At 37.8% G+C, this 18685-nt stretch overlaps 1 protein-coding gene across 1 annotated transcript in view; it reads left to right on the plus strand.

The window, feature by feature from the left end:
• Window positions 1-275: 275 nt before the first annotated feature.
• LOC126350022 (alpha-aminoadipic semialdehyde dehydrogenase-like) overlaps window positions 276-18685 on the plus strand; it is a 59399-nt gene continuing 40989 nt past the window's right edge. The window contains exons 1-2 of the mRNA XM_050002479.1: window positions 276-505; window positions 15784-16000. Coding sequence (XP_049858436.1) covers window positions 344-505; window positions 15784-16000 — 379 coding nt within the window. The 5' untranslated portion in view covers window positions 276-343. The remainder of the gene's footprint in view (window positions 506-15783; window positions 16001-18685) is intronic.

Consider the following 18685-nt stretch of genomic DNA (forward strand, 5'->3'; position numbering starts at 1 on the left):
ATTAAATAATGGTGGCAATTAGCAGTCCTTCAAAAAGTATTGTGTTAGTATTTGTGAACAGATTCACTGCCCAAAGCTTTGTTAACTCTTTAGCAGTCTTATGATATGGCAGTACTACAATTAATTAAATTTTCAACTGAAAGTCACTGAAGAACAAGCTGAGTCTCTTTTGAAGACAATTCTGTTTTAAGCCTGCAGTATTTTCGTGCAGTACATTATCTTATCTTATTTGCTGTTTATCAGTTGCTTGGTAGTAACCCCTATGACCTCTCTGAACAGCTCACTGGAGTGCCTATGCCACAAGTGCTCAGTCAGAGAGAGGAACACAGCCTCTGGCAGTGTGATGACTTTTAAGAAGATATTTATAAGTCTCATTCAAGTTCGACAAATGATGTCAAAACCAAAATTTCTTATTGAAGAAACTTCATATTCATTCCTTCAAGAACTAGGCTTAGAAAAAGTAAACCCAGGAGTTTACAATGGGAAGTGGACTGCTAGTGGGGAGGTAATGTATGAGTGTATTCGATGACATCTTCAACATGTCAATGAAGTGTCGTCTTCAGTGAACACCTTTGTAATAGTCATTATAATTTTTCTTCGAGACATCACAAACAGAAAATGATCAACTGCTTTTAAAGAGAAAAATTTTAATCTGTGCACCACTATAAAAAGGAGTTTTGAGATATTTGCTTTATATTACAGTGCTATAAACAAACATATCTGTCAACATACGGAAGAATTTTTTTTACCTTTTAGGCTGAAAATTGTTACTAAATAGTTTTTCTTTGAGACATCACAAACAGAAAATGATCAACTGCTTTTAAAGAGAAAAATTTAAATCTGTGCACCACTATAAAAAGGAGTTTTGAGATATTTGCTTTATATTACAGTGCTATAAACAAACATATCTGTCAACATACAGAAGAATTTTTTTTACCTTTTAGGCTGAAAATTATTACTACATTCTTGGTCAAATGGGATGTATAGTAATGATACTCAGTCCACATGAATAGAATATGGCTGTAACACCTATTTCTTTTTAGGATTAGGCAGTTACAAAAATTTTGAATACTCCATCTTATCAGATTTTTTAAGAAAATTGTTTGCACTTACAAACTTGCTGGTTCTTTACATAAACCACAGTGAACATTTTTTCTGAGCTCTCCAAGAAATATTTAATTATTAATGTTATTTAATATAAACTGATACATTCAGATACACACAATACTGATACTGCTCATCGCTTTGTTACAAAACTCTTGAGCCACTACTGTGTTGTCTTTTCACCTTTGTACTCTGTTAACATAGTGAATGAATCAAACAGCGAGTACCTCATTGATGAAAAGAAATTTAAGGCAGTTTATGACAGCTAATCAGATATACAATATAGTTCCATGAAATCTGAATTAGATGTCTTTCATTGCTGAGAGAAATTGTTTTTCTTTCATTATTTTATGCTTTATGAGTACAATGAAAGGTTTTGATGGGTAAAAGGGACCATCCTGGCATTTGCATGGAGTGATTTAGCAAAATAATGAAAAACCTAAATCATTACGGCTGGACATGGGTTTGAACTATCATCCTCCCGAATGTGAGTCTAGTGTGCTAACCACTGTCGTGTGTGTGTGGGGGGAGGGGGGGGGTCGGTGTGTGGGTGGGGGGGGGGGGGGGGGGTTCGTGGGCGGGTGGGTGGGTGTGTTGTTGATGAAGATCTTAATAGCTGAAAGCTATAATTCTAAGAGTTGTTGTGTCTATCAGTGACTCAGCATTTCCACTGTATGCTGAGTAGCAGCTTTCCTTCTCATAATATTGTTACATTCCATCCTGGATTTTCCATTGTCTGGAAAAAGATAAAGACAGATAAATAAATCAGTCACTTAGAAGCTTGACTTTAGAGAAGAAAACAAGAAGACAATGGAATGAACATATGAAATTCAGATTCTGAGGAGCTGATGTAACAGGGATATTTCATTAGACCAGAGATAATTTGCCCTTCTAAGTTTAGGATAACATATGTTAAAGAATGTGCATAGTCTGAGCTATAATTCTTATTTTCTTTATAACTTCTGAACCTATTTTCTTTCCTTGCCTCCCTGCTGATTTCTGAATCTAAAACACTCTTCTGTTGATACTTGCTATTTCAGTCTTCGACAGCCACAGTTCAAACTGTGAATCAGCTATTCCATCCTTTGTGACTTTATTCGTTGACTGCTCTGAGGCTGCAGGCAGAAACAGCAGAGGTTCACACCTGATACCACGTGCCCACCAGAGGCTACATACTCCACTATCTGTAGTAGAGTACACATTGCAATACTGTACATTAATCTGAATTTATCTATTGAGTTGGTGGTGATAGACAGGAAATTTGGTATGATATCCTGATCAACACTTTGAACTTCGTTTTTTTTTTTTCCTTCCTTTCTTCCTTTTTCTTCTTCTTTTTTTAAACTCTTTACACACCATCCAAAGATATACTGCACTAAAAAGAATGGAGCATGTGGTCCGTGGTAGCATGTTAATTGATGAAAAAAGTACTTCTTAACTAACTCTTGTGGTACCAAATAAGAGGTAAATACTATATGTGGGCAGTATTTCAACCTTATCCTAAATAAAATCTTACTCATTACATTAAAATGATCGCATGATTTCATGGCATTGTACATGACAATCAAATAGGGTCTTGTAAGTACAAGGGAAAGAAGAAAATTTCTGAGCATGGGACAGCAATTGTGTTCATATGAATTAAGTCTTCAACAGGCTCGATAAATGAACTGTAAGTGCTGCTCAGAGATGAAGAGACTGTCACAGTAGAAGAATGTGTTGCAGACAGTTCTACATTTTTCTCTAACCTTGATTCTGTGATCATTCAGTACTCTCGTCAAACTATGAACTTAAGGTATAAGAGGAGTTGCACTAGATTTCTTAAATTCTTATCTGCACATGAGAGAACTTTGGGCCACACTATTTACAATAATGAAGTTAGTTATGTATTTTGTGAATCATAATTATGACTTTTCACTGTGATGTGGAATGAGTCAGTTTTACAACTGTAGTGAGCCTACATTTCTTCTTTGAAAAGTACAGCAACATGCTTCCATTTACATGATTTTTTTAAGTTAAATTTTTATTATTATTGTTTAACTTGCATACACAGATTTATACTTAACCATGTTCAATTTCTCTCTTCCTCCATTAACACAAACCAACAGTGAAATCAATAAACAAGATTTTTCAGCTGTAGGACCCAACAGGAAAGTATTATGAGGCCACTTTTGCAGTCTGTTTTCACCAATGACAAAACAGAGCAACAAAACTTAAAGTTTGTAAACAATGTTAGTGATAATTCCTTTATTAGCTGGGGTTTGTACTGAACAGATAGCAACACAAAACAATAAAGAGATCTTTGCTTTGATCACAAAATATCTTATAATGTGTAAACTGACACTGAAAGACAGTAAGACAGACATGATGAAGTAGATCTTGCTGAATTATTGTATGGAGGCAAAAAAATTGATAAATGTAAATTTCTAGGCATTCTGATGGATGAGCAACTTATCAGCTACATCTGTAAAAATATTATCTACAATTTTGACTTCTTAAAATGTCTCGCATATTTCAATGAAATTCCTACACACTGATCCACTCACATTTGCAGTATGGAATTCTGTTTTAAGTTGGACACCTGTGGTCCATCAGCATAAAGTATGCACACTCCAGAAGATGTCAGTCAGAATTATTGTTGATGTAAAACTGTGTCAATCCTTTAGATACTATTTTATTAAATATAATATTTTTAAAATGTGAATAATGTATAAACTTTGTATGTTCCTAAGACAGTTATGTTCATGAAAGTGAATGTGGAAAATAAAATAATAACTAAAGACAGTCACCTTACAATATATAAACGATACATAATCAGCATAATTAATTTGTTAGTTTTTTTCTGTGGGTCATGATTGTGACCTCTTACTATGTTGTGGTGTGAACCAGCTTCACAATTACAATACAATTTTCCAGTGAAAATTATGGCAGCATGTTGACAATTTATGTGATTTCTTGAGGTTTCTTTTTCATGGTTTCAGTGATTTACACTTTAATACGTTTAACCTCTCTCTTCCTCTTAAGAAACACACATACATACACACTGCTACAAATTCAGAAACTCTTTTATAGAGTGGAAGGATTTGCCAAGTACATATGATTTTAGTTTGTATTTGAAGTTAATTTTAATATCTATTAAATTCTTTACACCTGAGTCGTTTCTTTACCACACTAAGACTGAATGATGGAGAGTGTAAATCATCTCCCTTTTAATATTATATTTATCAATATTACTATTATTTTCAAATTGAGAACTCCTGCTGACAACATACTTTATAAGGCAGTAATTTATTGTCAGGATTTTGTCAGTACACACAACTTTCTAAAGAGCTGTCTTCAAAAAGTTGTAGACTGGACTCCACATATTATCTGCATCTACAAATGCACATGTTCTGCAAACCCCAGAATATGATGCCATAGGACAATAGTGAATGTAAGCAGGAAAAGTAAACCAGTTCTGTGACATTTTCAGCTCCAAAATCTGATGATAATGTGTAATACAAAAGTTGCAGAGCTTAGGCATTTAAGAAGATCTGTAACGTGAACTCCACTGCAGGTTCTTATCAATTTGAGCAACTAATGATTTAAAATATTCTGTTTAATTTTTTGATCTATCTTTATGCATTATTTCTAATGGTGTGGTCAGCCCTTGTGCGTTAAAGAATTGCATGTATTGTGTTTTACCTAAATTCACTCACAGCTCATTTTTGAATCAGTTGTTAATGAAAAAAAAATCATCATTTACATTTTCAGGTGCTGAAACTACTACATTAGGCCTGTTTATAAAACCTGCATCATCAACAAGCAGATGATTCATTTGTTGGATACATTTATTTCCTTTTTTTTTACATTTTCTTTGCATCTAGCCAGCACAATGATGGCTTCTGCAAATGTCAGACCTAATATGATAAAAATCATATTTTAAAAATGCATTACATACTATAATATTTGCTTCTTACATCTGCTTTATACATTTAGAAGTCTTGCCCTGGTGTTGTAACATCAACGCACACACTGTTACCATTACCACTGTGCAGTGCAGTTTTCCACCGAGAGTGGCTGGCCAGCCCATCTCTTAATCCTTAGGTGTACATGTTATTATGACCCACATGTTGTCACACTGTGGCTACCAGCCCATGGCTGTTATTGCAGTACTCCATGGTGGCTATCTTAACACCTCTTATTAATTTCGCTAAAACTGGTTAGTGGCACTACAGTTGCTAGGAGGTCTATGACATTGTCGAATTACTATGTTTGACCATCTTTGATGCTCTTATTAATTTCACTAAAACTGGTTAGTGGCACTACAGTTGCTAGGAGGTCTATGACATTGTCGAATTACTATATTTGACCATCTTTGATGCTCAATTTCACTTCAATTATTTCACATTCCAAATCCGTAACAATCTTTCCAGAAATGATGGAATTTTTTCCAGCAATAGATACACCACCCCTATTAATATCTAACCTATCCTTGTGAGTTAATAGGGATAAACCAGGTACTCCAATTAAGAATGAAGAAACTGGATATAAAACACATTAACATATGTTAGCAATGTATACAATAATGTGCCCAGGAGCGGTGGGAAATGTGAAACTGAAGCAGAGTTTGAGGACTGCACCTACTGCTTTGCTCATTTATACTGTATGGACTACATAGATTTTTGTTTTGCTTTTCTTTAACTGAATTTTTATCTTGTTAACAAATCACATAACCTTCTAAACTTTGCACACTAAATAAGGTCATACAAGCACTGTCTTTGCCAAATGTACATTTGACAAATAAGCAGTTGTGGTCACTGGAGTCCAAGGATTTTGTTAATCTTGCCTTTGTGTTCTTGTGGTGGTATCTCCATAGAAACATCAACCCCTAACACACATTTCTTTATCTCTAACCAAGAAGTGAATTACCAATTTTTGTAGATTTGGCTTTAATATTTTTAACATAATGAAATATTGTCCTAAAAATTTTCATCTTCTGTATTACCCGCTCAAGGGTTGAATTTCCAAACCTGCTGAAACACATTTTTTAAATTTCTGACTGAGGAACCAGATACCAATTTTCGTAGTTCTAGCTTCAAAATTGCCTTAACAGTGATACATTTTCAAAAAGACTCTCATCCCTTATTACCCCCCACCCCCTTACGAGTATAATTTCAAACAATCCCTTATTAAACAATTACATGTAGAAGATACAAACTCTCTCCGAATTTCAGGTTTCTATCATTAACAGTTTGGGCTGTGTAGCAATTGACATAGATATAACTTTAAAATTGCTTTCACAGTGAAATATTTTCATAAAACATTTCACCTCCTATTTCCCTGCTGCAGGGATTGAGTAGCCAAAAACAGTGAAATGCATTTTTTTTTTATTTCTAATATAAATTCATATTTAAAAATGCTAAGGAATGAAATAAATAGGAGGTGCAGGGAAGCTAGGATGAAATGGCTCCATGAAAAATATGAAGCAATTGAAAAAGAAAGGATTGCCGGAAGGACTAACTTAGTGTACAGAAAAGCCAAAACAATCTACGGTGGAATTAAAAGCAATGATGGTAACATTAAGAGTGCAATTGGAATTCCACTGTTAAATGCAGAGGAGAGAGCAGATAGATGGAAAGAGTACATTGAAGGCCTCTAAAGGGGGCACATTTGTCTGATGTGATAGAAGAAGAAGCTGGAGTTGATTTAGAGGAGATATGAGATCCAGTATTAGAATCAGAACTTAAGAGAGCTGTGGTGGACTTAAGATCAAATAAGGCAGAAGGGATAGATAACATTCCATCAGAATTTCTAAAATCATTGGGGGAAGTGGGAGCAAAACGACTACTCACATTGGTGTGTACAGTATGTGTGTCTGGTGACATACCATCAGACTTGTGGAGAAATATCATCCACATAATTCCGAAGACTGTACGAGTTGACAAGTGTGAGAATTATCACACAATCAGTTTAATAGCTCATGCATCCAAGTTGCTGACAAGATTAGATTAGATTAATACTTGTTCCATAGATCATGAATACGACACTTCGTAATGATGTGGAACGTGTCAGGTTAATGAAAGATGTCTGTACAAGATATTACATTACACAAAATATTGCATGACACTAATGTTTAAGTTAGTTTTTTTCCCTCCCTTAATTTATATCTAAAAATTCAGTCAATGAGTAGAAGGAGTTGTCATCTAGAAATTCTTTTAATTTATTTTTAAATGTTGGTTGACTATCTGTCAGGCTTTTGATGCTGTTTGGTAGATGACCAAAGACTTGTGGCAGCATAATTTACCCATTTCTGTGCCAAAGTCAGATTTAACCCTTCATAGTGAAGATCACCCTTCCTCCTGGTGTTATAGCTATGCACACTGCTATTACTTTTGAACTGGGTTGGATTATTAACAACAAATTTCATAAGTGAATATATATACTGTGAGGATCCCTAGATCCTTAAATAGATGTCTGCAGGATGACCGTGGGTGGGCTCCAGCAATTATTCTGATTACACGTTTTTGAGCAATGAATACTTTTCTACTCAACAATGAATTACCCCAGAATATGATACCATACGAAAGCAGTGAATGAAAGTAGGCATAGTAAGCTAATTTACTGAGATTCATATCACCAAAATTTGCAATAACCCTAATAAATATACAGAAGAATGGAAAAGAAAATTGAGGATGCATTAGATGACAATCAGTTTGGCTTTTGGAATGGTAAAGGCACCAGAGAGGCAATTCTGATGTGGTTGATAATAGAAGCAAGATTAAAGCAAAATCAAGACACGTTGATGGGATCTGTCAACCTGGCAAAAACATTCAACAATGTGAAGTGATGCAAGATTTTCGAAATTCTGAGAAAAATGGGAGTAAGTTAGAGGGTGAGACAGGTAATATACAATATGTACAAGAGCCAAGAGGAAGTAATAAGAGTGGTTGACCAAGAATGAAGTGCTCAGATTAAAAAGGATGTAAGACAGGGATGTAGTCTTTTGCCCGTACTGTTCAATCTGTACATCAAAAAAGCAATGATGGAAATAAAGAAAGGTTCAGGAGTGGAATTAAAATCCAAGGTGAAAGGGTATCAACGAAAAAATTTTCTGATGACATTGCTATCCTGAGTGAAAGCGAAGAAGAATTACATGATGCGCTGAATGGAATGAGTAATGAGTACAGAATATGGATTGAGAGTAAATCAAAATGCATAGCAGAAATGAGAACAATGAGAAACTTAACATCAGAACTGATGGCCATGAAGTAGATGAAGTTAAGGAATTCTGCTACCTAGGCAGGAAAATAACCAATGACAGATGGAGCAAGGAGGACATCAAGAGCAGACTAGCAATGGCAAAAGAGCATTCCCTGCCATGAGAAGTCTACTAGTATCAAACATAGGCCTTAATTTGAGGGAGAAATTTTAGAATGTTCATTTGGAGCACAGCATTGTGTGGCAGTGAGACATGGACTCTGGGAAAACTGAAACAGAAGAGAATCAAAGCATTTGAGATGTGGTGTTACAGATGAATGTTGAAAATTAGGTGGACTGGTAATGTAAGAAACGAGAAGGTTCTGGACAGAATTGGAAGGGAAAGGAATTTGTGGAAAATGAGTGTTGAAAATTAGGTGGACTGATAGAGTAATGAATGATGAGGTTCTACACAAAATCAGAAAGGAAAGGAATGTGTGGAAAATATTGACAAGGTGATGGTAGGACATCTGTAAGACAACAGGGAATGACTTCCATGGTACTTTAGGGAGCAGTAGAGTGCAAAAATTGTACAGTAAGACAGAGATTGGAATACATTCCGCAAATAATTGAGGATGTAGGTTGCAAGTGCTACTGCGAGATGAATAGGTTGTCACAGGAGAGGAATTCATGGTGGGGTGCACCTATCCAGTAAAAATAAAAAATATATAATCAACTTCAATCTGTGCCAAACCTTTGTACAGTGTAAAATAGACAGCAAAATTTTCTGTACTGTTGACCATGGGATGGTCAATTCTCATGGCACCGCACAAGAAACCTCATCAATAATTTCCACCAGGATAGGATACCTTCCTCTTCCAGGTGCCACACCAAGCTCATTCATGTTTTTGAATTTCATTATCACTGGACCTCTGTGAGTAGTTGCCACATGGTATATAACAAGAACAAGAGCAGACCCAAAGTTGGCCCTGTGGTATACATGTAATGAGTAGCACCATTCTGAGTTTCTTCCCACAACACTGTGCATTCTGTTAGTAAGATAAGTGAAAACTAGTTACTAGCAAGATTTTTAATACCATAATATTTGAGCTTCTTTAGGGGAATACTGAAAACTGCATAATCAAATGCTTTTGACAAGTCACAGAGAATACCAGTTCACAATATTTTGTCCCATCACTTAAATTTTATATAATCTAACTTGTGAACAAAAAAACAGCATGTTTATTGGACAGATACTTTTGAAACAAAAATTGAGACTGACCAAGTGTTATGTTTTGAGGGAGATCTGTTATGATTCTTGCAGACATAACCCAATACCTTCAAGAAGTAGGTAAGTAGTGTAACTGATCAGTAATTATTAATAATTGTCTTTCTATGTTTCTTTTAATGGGGTCCAAAATATCGATCTTCACTGTCCCTATAAATATTCCCTTTGGTAGTGATGTATTGAATATTTGACTGAGTACATTGCATATTCATCTTTATTCATCTGTTTTGCCATTGACCCAATGGAATTTGTTTCATCTCTTATTCACATTATCAATGTGCTTAATGGTATGCACAAACGCAGAATTTAGCATACATTTCACACACACATACATACACACACACACACACACACACACACACTGATGCAAATGCAACTTACATACATGACTGCAGTCTCAGGCAATTGAAACCAGTGTGGTTTCATAATTGACTGGGTCATTGAGTCAGCATGTGAACATGTAGGGATGGTCTGTTGTGGACTCCATGTTCAACAATGAACAGTGTGCTCCTAAACACTTGTGCATGCACCAGCATTATATATTTCAGCAGAGATGCCACTGATCACCATCTATCCTATTTTACAGAGCAGACAAGCCTATGAACCCCACGTTATGTGAAGAGTCTTGGACGTCCAACCATTTAAGATCAGTGGTAGTTTCAGTGTCCATCTACCTCTTTCTAGAGATGCTCATGACAGCAGCACATGAACATTCTACCAGATTTGTCATTTTCAAGATACTCATTCACAGGTTCTGCATAATAATTTGTCAAAGTTGCTTATCTCAATGAATTTCCCCATTTGCAGCATATATCTTTGCTAGGATGATCCCCCATCTTTTTCTGCTCCACTTACATACATTTGTAACCACATCACATGTCTGCAACGGCACCAGGTGGGCTCCAGTGTTACTGTGGGCAGTGGTCATAATGTTTTGGTTATCAGCATGTATTAAGTTTACTAAACACAGGTCAACAGTGATCTCTTTGTTCAGCTCTACACATTTCTCTCATGATTGTTATTTGTATCTTCAATATCTCGCTTACGTGTTTAGAATTCCCCAGTAACTGCAGTCCATACAAAATGTGAGACTGGAACAGTCAAAAAGAGGTTACTTTCTGAAGTAACTGAATCTTTCAGTTTCCATGTTACGTAAGTTATCCTTGATACTTTTTTGCAGATAAAACTGATGGACTGTACAAAAAAGTTCACGCAATTACCAGTTGCCCCTGAAAACATAGAGAAGATGGCCTTTATTATACCTTTTGGTTTCTTCCTGCCATTTAACCTCCAACAAGCTGCCCAGACATGGATATGTTCCCTCAACAACATCCTACTGGGTGTTTTGAGATGTTTCACCTATTTTAACAATATCCTGATTTATTCACAAGGTCTCAAGGAGCACTGACGCTGTCTCCAGGAGGTATTCTCTCACCTCTAGAAGGCTGGTGTCATTATCAACAGGGAGAAGTGCATTTTCAGTGTTCTGGAGTCCAACTTCCTGGGGCACAGGACATTGTCCATAGGCTCTCGCCCCATTGACAAGAAGGTCCATGTTGTATCTGATTTCTCACATGCCACTTTATACAAGGATCTCTGCAAGTTCTTCAGGGTGATGAAGTTTTTCAGGCACCACCTAAAGTCACTGCAAGTATGCAAGCACTGTTTACAGTTGCCCTCCATGGCAACCACACAAAAGGCAACAGGCCTGTTCCCTGTACATTACAAGTGTCGAGCAGTTTTGTACCGACAATGCACAATCTTTTGCAAGCTGCTCTCCTGGCACACCCCCACCCCACTAATCCACTTGCAGTTATCACTGACACCAGCCAGTCTGACATAGCTGCAGTCCTGCAACAATGTCTTGAAAGGATTTGGTAGGACTGGCATTTTTCTCAGTGTAGCTTATGGGGCCAGAGCCACATATGATTGTGAGCTCCTCATGGTGTACAAGGTGTTTAAGTATTTACGCTCCTCAGTGTAGGGGTGCCAATTTGCAATTTTTGCCAACCATCACCTCTTGGCAATTGGTATTTGCCACAAAGAAGGTATGTAGATCTCACTCCGCCAATTCAGAAAGCAGGAGTGTATCGTGCAGTTCCCCACTGATGTCTGGCACATAGCCAGAGTAGACAACATAGTCATCAATTGCCTTAGCTGACCATGTGCCCTTCCCGCTCACCTCAGTTATGTGGCCCTCACAGCTGACCAGGTTGCCAACACCAAGCTCCTATGGGTGCAAAGCGACATAAATGTGGGTATCAACCCGTAAACATGCACAACACTAGGTGCCCACGAACCCATGTGGTACAATGTCCATGCCAGGACTGACCACTCTCAGAGTATGCCTACCTATTCCTTCCCCTGGATTTCTGCAGTTGCTTGGCCTGGCCCACTCCTGTGTTGGTACTTATGCCACATTCATGCAGGAGTGTGCGGTTTGGTCCAATATCCAGCACAACTGCACCAACTGAGACAACACCTGCATCTCATGCCAGCCAGCAGTCTTAAATAGGCTCCCATCGCCTCTTTCACTCCCAGTGGATCATTGCTTCTCCCACACACGTATGCCAGTGAAAGCCCCATGCTGTCATCAAATGGCCACCAGTATCTGCTTACTATCATCAGTAGGTTCACTTGGTGGTTTGAAGCAGTACCTCTGCCCAACATAACTGCGAACACAATAGCAAAGGCTTTCATAGACATGTGGGTCTCATGTTTTAGGTGCCGCCACCACCACATCTCCATTGACTGCAGGTGGCAGTTCATGTCTTGTTTATTTAAGAATCTTGCGCTAACTTGCAGTATGCACATGCACTTCACAAAAAGCTGCCATCCTGTTGCTAATGACATGGTGGAGTGATTACACAGATCTCTAAAAGCTACCCTAATATGATTCTTTTCAAGTTGATCTACTGCTCTGCTTCTAATCCCTTTAAGTTATCAAGTGGGTGACAAGGTGGATTTGGGCCTGTCCACCGCCAAGCGCATATCTGAATAGCTGCTTGTCCTCCCAGGCAACTTCATAGAGCCACACTGTCTGGCACCCACGACCTGCATCCCAGCCTTCATGCAGCATTTCCACAACTCAATGATGTGCCTGCACCTGTTACCTTGCAGGTGACACAGTGAATGCCATCCCTTCGTACACCAAGATCTCAGCCACATGTGTGCATGTGATGCTCTGGGTAGATGCTTGCCATCTTCCCCTCCACCTGCAGTACTCAGGTCTGCACCCTGTTCTCTCACATGGCACAATGACATTCTGCTTGTGGCTCCACAACACCACAACCAAGGTCTCAATCCATTACCTGAAGCTGGCATATATGCTCGATTTCCTGAGCCCGTGTGTTCCACCAGACATCAAGATTGAGGTGGTACCAAGTAATGGTGACAGTGTCTCAACCAGCACTGCCAATCCAAGTGGTGGCCTGCAGGAACCCCAGGGAGGAGGCTGTCTTGCTGTCTGCCCCACTGACCAAGCCGACAGAGCTCCCTATGGCATTAGCCTCCACTCTGACCATATAACCCAAGTCATCAGGCAAAAACACTGAGCCTCTGGCACTGAATGGTTGTGTCAGCCAAAGTGCTGGCATGCACTGCTTGTGGTAACATGTGACCCAGCCCACCAGCATGGGAGGCCCACAGCAGAGGCCTATGGCACTATATCATTTGCACAGGATGAACTGTGCACCACCCACCATATGTCACCTGACCACACATCAGCACACTATCACCTCTTTTGACAAACCCTGCCCTGCACCCCACCATGCACCATCATACCGGTGAACTGAGGTGCAATGCTGCCCCCTGCCCCAGCTGATGGCCCAGTGACGCATAATGTGAGTGCCAGGCTCACAACAGGACAATGCAAGGTCCACTGTGCACAGCATCACCACACATGCATATGCAGCATACACATTGACTTCACACTACAGCCTACCACAGGGACCATGATGCTTGTTGTTACCATTTCTGCCTTCACCTCCACAGCCAATATCACACCCCATCAGCACAACACCACTATTAGAACAGGAGGTCACAGCCAGTGGCACCACCACCATCACTACCACTGCCACTGTCGCCGACCCCTACCCCACCATTTCCTTCTCGCAGGGAGCAAACTGTGTGGTGACATGCTACAGTGTAACAGCAGATGACATGGATTGGCTGCAAGCAAAATGGACTGAAGTAGAGGAATCTCTCTCTGCCACATACTGCCTTGGAGCAGCCCCAGAGTTTTTCCAGAGAGAAGCGTGCAGAATTCTCAGTAGCAATTGTACCACAGTTGATACTGTGTCATATGTTGTCTGATTGCCATACTCTACCACATGCATGGCCCCAAGTTTTCTTTTCCTGTATCTGTGTATAATTTTAGACATTTATGATTTGTTACTTGCCACTCACTGAAACCTTCAGTTCTGTGAGGCTACTATGTGCTATAGGAATTATTTACACTGCATCTATTTTTATAGCTATGTAACTTCATGTGTTACTATTCCTCTACTAATTTTTATTTAATTGGGTCCTGTTCCAATAAAGAGCCAAAAAAATCAAAAGCAGTTTCCAAGTCCTGTTCACCTTTCTTTTCTTCCCGGTAAACACCTTTACAAGGTTAGTGCACTATACAGCTATGTGTACAAGGTTAGTAAGGAGAGTATTTTCCACAATATGCAATCAGTCCTAGTTCCTGTTTGTACTAACTGTTCCAAACAATTTCCTTTACCTTGCACATGATATTTTGATACCTTTATGGGAAACTGAGTTACAAACATGGCTACAAATCAGAGTCCACTTTTTGCTGGAAGATGTCTCTTTAACAGATACTATAGAGATATAAAGCAACTACATGGGAATCTTTTTAAGGACAAAATTATAAATTGAAAGACATTTGTTCTCACCTGGACATTTCTGAGCTCTATTATCTGTGATACTGTGATAATATTTTATATGAATTTATTACTGTGAATGGACAAAAATACTTTTGTTCAAGACTTAAAGGAATACATCAGAGATGAGTTGCTACTTTTTTACCTATAAGTTTGAACAACTCACAGGTACTATGGAGATGCTTTGGAACTTCGTTTGAGACTCCATGGAGAGAAGGCAACATTCTTTTCCCAGGAAAACTATTGAAAAAATTTAGATAACAGGTATTTGAAGCTGACTGCACAACGATTCTACTGTCACCAATGCATTTTTCATGTACGGATCATGAAGATAAACTAAGAGAGGTTAGGGCTTTTATGGAGGTATACAGACAGCTGATCTTCCCTCACTCTTTGCAAGTTGAACAGTTAAGGAAATGACTAGTAGTGGTACAGGGTACCTTCCATTGCGTGCTGTTTGGTGACCTGCAATATATATAGATATAGAAAGTTATTGTGAAAATGTACTGTATAATATTGGTTGATCAACATTAAATGTTTTTGTAGTAACTGTTGCCAGTGTGGCACAGCTTACATGAAGAATTTTCCATGAGAAAGCTTTGTGCAAGACAGAAGTCACACCCATTAAAAGCTTACAAGAGGAAAAAGTGAAAATTAATTTCTCAGCAAAGGCACACCATTAGAAAAATAATATAAGTTATTTTTATTTCACCACTTCATGCCTCAAATATACAGTTTTTCTTTATCTGAATGATAGAATATGTGAGAAGTATACTGGAGTGCAAAAGAAAATAACCATGAAAAACTTGTGGTTTAAAATCATTATGAGTTCAATGAAGATGTTCTGGCAGGTAAAAGATATTTATTTCACAGACAGACATTCCAAAATCATACTTCAGAGATGGGATCTAACCATTGGAATCAAAGCTGTTTATAATTCACTGACCTGAGATGTGACTATATCAACTACATATAGTACATTTTTTACCCAAAGTATTGAGTCTTTCATTTCTGTGCTGAGGATTCCCACCTCCACCATTATCCATCTGCCCTCAAGCAAAAGAATATTATTGGTTTGTTTGTTCAGGTAGGCATATATATGTCTAAGTTTTCATTACTGATGAATGTCTAAAATGCATACAAATTTATGGTGATGTATTGGAATATGCGAACATTGTTTTGAAACAAACTGTGCTGGCAACCCCCACTTCCTCATTTGTTACATTGTGAAGTTTCAGAGTTATCCATCACAGCTCGAGGATAAAGTTTTGTCAGAAAAATTGTATAGATCCTAGCACATTTACCAACAATAGTCTGATTTTGCAGGTAATAGCTTCAATCTGTCCAGGAAATGGGAGGCCCATAGCCGAAGTTCAGCAGGGAAGCATAAAGGACTACAATGAGTGTGTACAGGAAGCCGAAAAAGCCTGGCAGATATGGGCTGATATACCAGCACCTAAGCGTGGGGACGTTGTACGACAGATTGGTGATGCCCTAAGAGAGAAGTTGATACCACTTGGAAAATTAGTATCACTTGAAATGGGTAAATATAATTACAGATATGTGTCTCAATGTAAATTTCATTACTCAGATATATCCATGTAGTAATTTCATGACAGGACTCTATGTCTGCTAAACCCACAAAAAAACTGAATGGAATTTAATACAAAAATGACTTTTGCTGAAAATTATTAAAATTTCAGAACAAGAAAAAAGTGTTTACAAGCAAGATGGGTATCAGAAATACTTAGTTTCACCCTATTATAAATTTCAGTAAGGCAATTTATCAAGCAATATCATGCTACCTCTAATCAATGTGAGACTTTTGAGCTCAAAAATATATTTTATTTTATTGCAAGTTCTGTTGATAATATCATTAGAGTTGCTAGAACATGGAAGGAGTCATTGTTTTTATATTTACAATCATTAATTTTTCATAAAATTTACAATAATGGGTACAGTAAAGTACAATACAGCAAATTTATGTTAATATTTTATACCACCCAATGTTGCAACAAAATGCATGAAAATAAATAAGGTACAGAATACGAGACATCAGAATTAATATTTATGCTTACAGTATAAGACATTGACATTAACAATACCATAATATTTGAAAAACAATATATCTTTACAACAAAAAATAATTCATATTTATGCTTACACTAAAAGGGATACCTCAGTAATACGATAACTACACACACAAACACATTTATGTTAAAAAAGTAACTGAATTAGTAGAATTCCTCCAATCATTCTTGAATTTAGGTGTTTCAAGAGCAAGGCTTCTGATGTCTCAAGGTAGAGCATTGAAAACTTTCATACCTGAACAACTGCTCCTTTCTGCACAAGAGCACAGTTTGTCTGGTTACTATAAAGTCCTGTTTCAATCTTGGATTAGGGCCATGATATGCCCTATTGGTTTTGGAAAGAGAGTAGTTTTTAATAATGAACCATACAATGGGGATGATATGCTGAGATGTCATTGTAATAACCTGTACTTTTTGGAAAAAGTTCCTGCAAGACTGTCTTGGATGATCACCACTCTTAATGATGAAAAGCTTGATTTTGCCAGGGGCTGATTGCCCCAAAAGATGATCCCTTAAGACAAAAGTGAATGAAAATATCCAGAAGGCATCCTTATGTGTAGATGATGCAATTATGCATTAGGCAAAAGCTGCAGAATGAGGTCCTTTTGCCAAATCTGAGATATGCTTGGACCAATCTACTTTGCTATAAATATCACATCCAAGAACTTAGTAGAGTCCATGTGCTGTATGTGCTGTTCACTATATGTTGTATTTGTGTCCTCTTGTTCTTTCTGTGTAACATGAAATTGTATATAATGAGTTTTTTTGACATTCAGAGAGAGTCAATTACAGCTAAATCAGTCGAGGAATTAAAAGAGGTTTCCAGATTTTTGCTGGTTGTTTTATCCACTGGGAGAGAAGTATCATCTGCAAAGAGTGTGAACTTGTTCACTACAGTGGTTCAGAGTGGGAGGTCATTTATAAATATAAGAAACAATAAGGGTCCCAGCACTGAGCCTTGTGGCACTCGAGTTTTGACTATGCTCACTTAGATGAAGATTGAATTCCATTACTGTCAGTAATTTTTACCACCTGTTTCCTGCCTGTCAACCCATAAGATTCTTCTTTATTTATCACAATTTCATGGCTAACGCAGTCTAAAGCCATAGATAGATCACATAGGATTCTGATTATGTATGATTGATATTGAGTCAGTCTTTGGGAGCGATCTGAAGGTTATATTATTCTCGAAGAATCAAGCTTGCCAAGATTGCTAGTAATTCTTTTTATTACTATTACCAGTTTCAACAAATCTAAGCTATCATTATTGGATCTTGTAACATAATTAGATGTATATGCTTTTTACAACACTGAAAGTCACATAGTGGTGTTGCATCAAAATGTAATAAAAAGTGACAGGGAACACCAGAATGTCACAAATAAAACACCACACAATTAAAACATACTACAAGAAACCAAATGTATATTGGCTGAGAATGTTGTGGCTATTTAGGTGACCAGCAATCCTCCTGAACATCAATTGCTCTCGGGTCTTGGTGGCCTTGGAAAAATTTTATAGCTGGGATATTGGGTGGTAATTTGTTATATCAGTTTTTGACTCTTCTTGAAAAGTGGTTTCACACACACATATTTTAATATGTCGATGTTTGGATTAATTAAATATATGGCGTAGGACTGCACTTACATTGTCAGAATAAAGCCTCCATCCTTGTGTAAATATTATCAACCCCAGAAGCACTTTTTAATTCCGTGTCTTTGGTTTTCTTCTTGATCTCAATAAGTGTGATGGGAGTAATATGCATGACCAAAGGGCTTGGCACTTGTCTGGCCAATCAGGTTGAATCTAAGTGACTCACAACTCTTTTGCCATTGTTTTTGTTGTTGTTGTTGTTGTTGTTGTTGTTGTGGTCTTCAGTGCTGAGACTGGTTTGATGCAGCTCTCCATGCTACTCTATCCTGCGCAAGCTTCTTCATCTCCCAGTACCTACTGCAACCTACATCCTTCTGAATCTGCTTGGTGTATTCATCTCTTGGTCTCCCTCTACGATTTTTACCCTCCACGCTGCCCTCCAATACTAAATTGGTGATCCCTTGATGCCTCAGAACACGTCCTACCAACCGATCCCTTCTTCTGGTCAAGTTGTGCCACAAACTTCTCTTCTCCCCAATCCTATTCA

Source organism: Schistocerca gregaria, chromosome 1 (assembly GCF_023897955.1).
Source record: "Schistocerca gregaria isolate iqSchGreg1 chromosome 1, iqSchGreg1.2, whole genome shotgun sequence".
Lineage (NCBI taxonomy): Eukaryota > Metazoa > Arthropoda > Insecta > Orthoptera > Acrididae > Schistocerca > Schistocerca gregaria.